The sequence below is a fragment of the Marmota monax genome, unplaced genomic scaffold (genome assembly GCF_021218885.2).
Source record: "Marmota monax isolate L192 unplaced genomic scaffold, Marmota_monax_Labrador192_F-V1.1 WCK01_AAM20220418_F8-fsc00178, whole genome shotgun sequence".
NCBI classification, from domain to species: domain Eukaryota; kingdom Metazoa; phylum Chordata; class Mammalia; order Rodentia; family Sciuridae; genus Marmota; species Marmota monax.
In genome coordinates this window covers 1343242-1350498 of record NW_026694501.1, presented here as the reverse complement: position 1 = coordinate 1350498, position 7257 = coordinate 1343242, and the positions used below count along the sequence as shown (strand labels likewise).

Below are 7257 nucleotides of genomic sequence, written 5' to 3'. Positions count from 1 at the left end.
CTAGGCAGGCACTGTACCAACTGAGCTATATCCTCAGCCCCTATACTATATACTTTTTAAAAGAAAATGTTTATCTTTCCATTTTTATTGGTACATTATAATTGTAAATAATACATAATGGTGGGCTTTGTTGTTACATATTCATATATGCACATGCTATAACAGTATAATTTGGTCAATATCATTCCCTAACATTTCCCCTAATTTTTATTATTATTATTATGTGTGTGTGTGTGTGTGTTGTGTATATTTTTTTTGTACTGGGAAGTGAATCTAGGGGTGCTTAACCACTGAGCCATATCCCCAGCCCTTTTTTGTATTTTATTTAGACACAGGGTCTCACTGAGTTACTTAGGGCCTCACTAAGTTGCTGAGGCTGGCTTTGAACTCACGATCTTCCAGCCTCAGCCTCCTGAGCTGCTGGGATTACAAACATGCTCCACCATGCCCACCTTATACTATTTTTGATAGTTTTGTGCAGGGAACAATATTTCACAGTGTGGAATTTTCCTCTTATGGTGTCATGTCAGTGCTCAAAAAGTTTTGGGTTTGGAGAATTTGGGATTTGGGATTTTCATTTGGGGGATGCTCAGGCTGTGATATCACTTGGCCTTATTGTCCATCCAGCTAACAGACAGTCAGTCATTTTGAAATAGAAGGATGGAAGTTCATAGGGATCTCAAACAAATGAGTGTCTATGACAAGGAAGAACAATTAGCAAAAATTTAAATAGAAGTTCATTTTAAGGAGTTAGTATTTTGTACCATTCTTTTTAAGGACACTGTTCCCTGACTAAATCTGTAGTAACTATGAATAAAGAGACGTGAGTTTGAATTTGATGTATGTCATGTTTTGCTGCAGCTCCCCTAACTTAGCCAATATTTTTCTATGATTTTTCAGATGTAGGGTTTTTTATATGTCAACAAGTGATGTCTTTACAAAAGAAATACGGTTGGGCGTGGTGGCATGTACCTGTAAGCCCAGCTACTTGGGAGGCTGAAGCAGGAAGATCATTTGACTAGGAATTCAGGGCGAGCCTGAGCAACACAGTGAGAACCTGTCTCTTAAATTAAAAAAGAAAGAAAGAAAGAAAGAAAAAGAAAAAAGAAATATAAATGCCACCTAGAAGCATGAGTTTTTCATTCCCCCACCTTGAGCCAAATAAATGAAGCAGTAGTTGCCATAATTAACATTGTGTATCTGAAGGGCCAGATTCCCATGCTGAAGATATGGGAGTCTTCAGAAAAGCTACCTCTTGGGGATCTGTACTGAGCTGAATAGCATCTACCCCAAAGTCATGTCTACCTGCAATCTCATAATGTGACCTTGTTTTGAACTAGGGTCTTGACAGATGAAATTAGCTAAGCTGAGGTTGTACTGGATTAGGATGGTCCCTAAATCCAGTCCCTGGTACCCTTATAAGAAAACTACACAGAGCCCCAGGCATGCAGGGAGAAGGCCACGTGGAGATCCAGAGAGAGAGTTGGAAGGACACATGTACAAGCCAAGAACACCAAGGTTTCCAGCAGTCACCAGAGCTAGGAAGGAAGCAGGGAACAGAGTCTGCTTCCGAGCCTCTGGAAGGAACCCACCCTGTAACCCCGACATGGGGCTCCTGCTTCCAGGACTGTGGTAATTTGTTACCACAGGACACCCATACGGGGCCAGAGATTCCCCCGTCTCTTAAGTGTGGATTTTTCTTTCTTTCTTTTTTCTTTTTATTTTATTTTTTTGAGAAGCTAATGGGGTTTCAGTTGTGACTGTTCTTTAGTTTCTTCAGGAAGTAAGTCTGGGCATTCATTGCCTCATCCCAGAAAATAAGCTGTGTTTCATCAGTGAGAAAGGGGAGAATGTGTTTGCCTATAAATTTCCAGCTTTAAAAATTCCTGTGAATTCCCTGCTTTGTGCAAAGGCATCCCTGTCTCTACAGAGGAGATTGTTACCAAAATCTGCAGATACTCAGGTTCCTTAGAAAACGCAGAGCACTTGCACTGAATCTGCACACCTCCTCCTGTGTACTTTAAACCATCTCTTGGTGACTTATAGAAGCTAAAACAACATCAACATTATGTACATCGTGATACTGCATTTTTTTAGGGAATAGTGAAAAGAAAAAAAAAAAAGGGTTACATATGTTCAGTACAAGATCTAATTTTCTTTTCTAAATATTTTTGACTGGAGGCTGGTGGAATCCATGGGGGCAGGAAGCCACAGATAAGGAGGGCTGAGTATTTCTTTAAAGGAAGGAAGAGAAATTTGACCTTCGGTTGGCAAGCAGAACAGGGGAGGTTGTGATGTTGTGGCTGACATCACTGTGGACACTTTCTGACCCCGGTCACCTGTGCTGATTGTCCCCACACAGTCACATGCCACTGGTGGATCAGGTACCTGGTTGTTGTGGTCTGTGAACCTCAGGCAGAGTCCTTAGTGACCAGGAAATCCATGCCCAATCCAGGGCCAGAACATCTGGGCACAGGAAGGTCCTACCTAGGGCAGAGGTCACAGGTTCTGCAGGTCATACCCAAATGCTGCTTTTGCTCTGCGCCCAACAGGAAATTGAAAGAGAGCGAAAATCTACTGTCTGTCCGTTCCTGCCTTACGGTTTATACCTCATTACAATTCAAAGAGTCAAATACAGTGTCCTTCCCTGAGTTGCAGGGGTCAAGGACCACATGAGCCATTGCTACAGAGGGAGAGGAGAGAAGGCAGATAACTCTGAAGTGATATGGATCTTCCTGTCCTCATGAAGGCAGATGACCTTTGTGTGCTGTGACCTCTGAGTGCTGTTACCGCTGTCTGCTGAGCCCAGTAACGTGGGCTTTCTTTTAGCATGCCAACCCACCCAAAACCAAACAAAAGCAAAAACCCAGCAACAACTAAAAGCCCATAATTCATATTCTTAGCCCAGGCTTGCAGGCAAAAGGTAGACTGGATGTGAGCCTTTCAGGAGTTCAATAACCCACAGACTTCATTTAGCTGGATCCCACCATGTGTCTGTCTGATCATTGGCTCTATCAGAATGCCCTGTTCTAGAAAAATAGGTATTAATTTCCTCCTCTTTGTCCTGCTGTCTCCCCAGGTTGGTTGACAATTTCTGCATCTGTGAAGGGTACAGTGTGCCTTGCTGTCTCATGTATGAGATTTATGTGGAGACCTGTGGGCAAAATTCTCAGAACCAAGTCAACCCAGCAATGTTTGGGAAGGTAAGTTATGAAAAGCTAGCAAGACTATTTTCACTGAGAACACAAGCAAGTGACAGTCCAGTGTTGTTCACCAGCCCCGCCCCCAAACCCCCAGTACTGAAGATTGAGCCCAGGGGATGCTCTACCAATGAGCTACATCCCCAGCCCTTTTCATTTTTATTTTTTATTGTTTTTTTAATATTTATTTTTTAGTTATAGAAGACACATACTTTTATTTTATTTATTCATTTTTATGTGGTGCTGAGGATCGAACCCAGGGCCTCGCACGTGTGAGGCGAGCGCTCTATCGCTGAGCCATAACCCCAGCCCCCTTCATTTTTATTTTTGAGACAAGGTCTCACTAGAGTATCCTGGCTGGTCTTGAACTTGTGATTCGTCTGCCTCTGCCTCTGGAATTGCTGAGGTTACAGGTGTGCGCCACCATGCCAAGCTAAGGAGGAAGCTGTTGGGTGATTTCATTGTAGTATGTACTTATATAAGCTAAGACAGTGGCAGTGTCACTAGGTAGTACAAACTTATGGAGCACTGTCATAAATGCAGCCTGTCGGCATCTAAGACGCCATCATGTGGTACATGACTACGCTGGAAAAATTTTTGGAATGTATTTGGGGCTAGTGGGTATAGCTGGCTTCATTGTAGGAAGCCCTCACTGGACAGAGACAACAAACTGTGTGAGGGGACAGCACAATTCTGTAAAGGGGAAAGGGTTCTTCCACTGGACAGACATGGCCCACGTCAGATTTGCAGCTTGGCAGGCAGAATACATGCTGATGAAAATCTCTACCTCTCCTTGCCAGGTGCCTTGGTGCAGTTTACAACCTACACATCCACACCACTTTGGGTGGCCCTGTAGCTTGAGCTTAAATAATTTGAGTGAAAAGGAGCTTGCTTACTGGGTCATAGAGATGCCAACTCATTTTCCTCCTTTCCTCCCTCCCACCCTCTTCTCTTTATTTCTTCCCCTTTTTTAGTGATCTTCAAGGGGACAGAATTGAATGGTTCGTGAAATACTTTCATCCCTAATGCATGCATGGCCTGATTTGTTAAAAAGAACTTGTCTAGATAAGAAAACTAGATAAAAAGACAAAAAGAACAAGGTAAAGATTGAAAAAAAGAACTAGACACAGATAAAAGAACTAGATAAGTTATTTTTAACAATGTGGGAAACATCTGTGAACCCACTACCCAAAATGAACAGTATCACTAGTTCCCCCCGCCCCCATCCTATCACCCTGGCTTCTCCACTGGTGGGAACCCTAACCCTAGTCATCATCATCTTGCCTTTATCAAAAAAAGTTTTAGGGAACCAAAGGTGTAGCTTAGTGGGAGAGGGTGTGCTTAGCCTGGGGTTCAATCCCCGGCACCAAAGAAGTCAAGAGTTGTAGTGCATTTATATGTATTAGTAAAAGCCTGTTTTTCATTATTGTCATTTAGCTTTGTTAAAAGGAGTATTGTCTGAAATCTTTGGAAAAAAATTTCATTTCTAAGTTTATTTGACTGTTGGGAAACATTTCACAGTTTACACATCCACTCTCCCATGGATCATGGATTTGCGTTTGGGCTTTTTCCAGATGTTGCCATTGTGAACACTCATGTATCTGTGTCCTGGTGTGCATGTGAAGATTTTTTTCTTGAACATGTGTGTATAGGAGAGAACTAACAGAGTCACAGAGTGTTCAGTTGAGTGACATCAGGGCTCAAGGTGGTTGCTCCAAGTGGCTTCCCATCAGCAAAAAATCCCGTGGATTCCGGTTTTGTTTTTGAAATATTGAAATATGTAGATCCGTTCTTCCAACTCAGGTCTTCATCCCTGAAACTTCTGATCGCTGGAAGTTCTTGTGATAATCACAGGATATGTGGTGGAATCTTCTAATATGACTTCATCAAGGGCCTTGCTGAAGTATCTGAAATGACTATTCACATCTCCCTGTCTTCCCTCCCCTACTGTGAACATTCTGGGCTCCCAAACCTTCACCTCCCTGCCCACGCACTTCATCATGATTTCAACTTCTTGATGCTCCTCTTAAAAATGGCCCCAAGGGTAAGAGCAGAGCCCAGGTGTGCTTGGAAGACAGCAGCACTAACTCTTTCTTTTCTTTTGGAGCAGCGAGCTTCTCTTGGCCTTTGTCCTACCGTGTCATTTTGTGTGTTTTGCTTTAAGCTTGTGGTCAACGAAAATAACTCAAGTATTTTTTTTTTTTCACATGAATTGAAATGAAACCAGGCCTCCCCAAACTGCTTTGTAAACTGTGAAATACTCTACGTAAGTATAAAAGAATGTTGTTGTTGTGAGCCGATTGTTATCATGGTGCAGTTAACTATTTGGACCCAGGAGCTGCCACTTCTTGCAGTTCGCCTCTCCCCGTTTGGACCTGCAGCTCTGCTTGGCACCATCTTCTGGAATCCCAGGGAGTTGTCCAGCCTTCTCCACCTGGTGGAATTCACGTGTTTATAAGCAGATCTGTTTGTCACTCTCAGTGAGGCTTTCCACCCAGCCCGGGATTCCTCAGCCCACGCTCTGCCGGTTCATCACTCAGAATGTCAGGTGACTTCATCAAGGGCCTTGCTGCGTTTGGGGCAGCCTGGCACCACAGCCCTTTCTTATCTACCCACCTGCCAGCCTTATTAGAGGGAAGGGAAGTGGGTGACTTCAGGTGGTCATGTTTTGGCTACATATGATCCCTGCTTCCTTTTCCAAGGTTGCAAAACTTCTTTTCCCGTATCTTTTAAAGATCTGGTTACAAGGTTGTTTCACTTTTAGAGCAAAAACTCTTTTCTCCATATTTTTGTAAGATCTTGGAGCTAGGGGTGAAGCTTCAAACGGCAGAGTATTTATTATTTTGCACTTTTCATCCTAATACCTCCCTTAGAATGCATTCCCTGCCACACCAAGGTGCTAACTTTTAAGCTCTGATTAGCAATTGGCCGGGTCTAGTTGAGCCAGTTCTGGGAGAGACCCTGGGCTGCCAAGTCTGTGACTAAATGGAGAAGGGAAGGGAAGGGGAAAAGGATATGATCCCAAAGCATGTTTACGAGAGAAACAACAAAGTACCCAATTCTCACTTCCTCCCTCCTCCCCTGGGAATGGCGTTGATTCCACAGCCGGTTCCTGCACAGATGTCGGAATGCTGCAGTTTTTGGCAGCATGGGGCAAGTGATGGGTGATGCCTGTTCCCAGTGCAAGTGATGTCTTCCATGGGTTAGGGAGCTTCCGGAGGGCTGGCTTCCTCTGTTAAAATAACATTTACTGATGTTTTCTGATTAGAACAGAAATACATCCCCTTTGCAGGAAATGGGGAAATTGAGAGTATTAAAAAGAAAATAGTAAATACTGGCTGTGACTGCACCGTCCTCCATGTGCGTAGTGTACTGGCACATGCACACACACACACGCACACACACAGCAGCAGCAGGAGCAGCAGGAGCCAGGAAAATAACCACATTCATCTTCATTTCGGTTTCCCCTTGGCCCTGCTCTTGGTGGCTCTCCCCTGTCCCCAGCTGCCCTTTCCACTCATCCTTCACGGGGCAGAGGGTGGTCTTGCGCAAGAAATCCTTGACACTTTTTCCTCACTCCACCTCGTTGTGGGTGAGTAGAGTTGAAAACTTTTTCTTTTTCTTTCTCTCTCTCTCTCTCTCTCTCTCTTTTTTTTTTAATTTGAGTTTTATAGCCAAATTTTAGCTAAAAGCTCAAGGAAACAGTTCCCAGAGGTGCGTCTCACTGTCTGCTGCCCTGGCATAAAGAGACAATGTGAATGGATGGACTGAGAAATCAGTGTAAGGATGGGTGGTGGGCAGATAGACAGACAGAGGATAGATAGATAGACAGACCTCTGTGAAGACATTCTCCTTCCCAGTTTGATTTTTGTCTCTTCTTGAGGCTTTGGGTCCTGCAGGGTCTCTGATTATTCCCCTCCTTCCTGGCCACATTTGTCTTAAACATTTATTCAAATTTTTCTTTCTTTCTTTCTTTCTTTTTGGGGGGGGGTGCTGGGGACTGAACCCAGGGGTACTTAACCACTGAGCCACATCCCCAGCCCTTTTTAATATTTTA

The 7257-nt window shown here is 43.7% G+C and overlaps 1 protein-coding gene across 1 annotated transcript in view; it reads left to right on the top strand.

The window, feature by feature from the left end:
* The first annotated feature begins 3061 nt into the window (after positions 1-3061).
* The window catches only part of Rfx8 (regulatory factor X8), a 66759-nt gene continuing 62563 nt past the window's right edge, over positions 3062-7257 (top strand). The window contains exon 1 of the mRNA XM_046419968.2: positions 3062-3203. Within this exon, the coding sequence (XP_046275924.2) occupies positions 3132-3203 (72 nt within the window). The 5' untranslated portion in view covers positions 3062-3131. The remainder of the gene's footprint in view (positions 3204-7257) is intronic.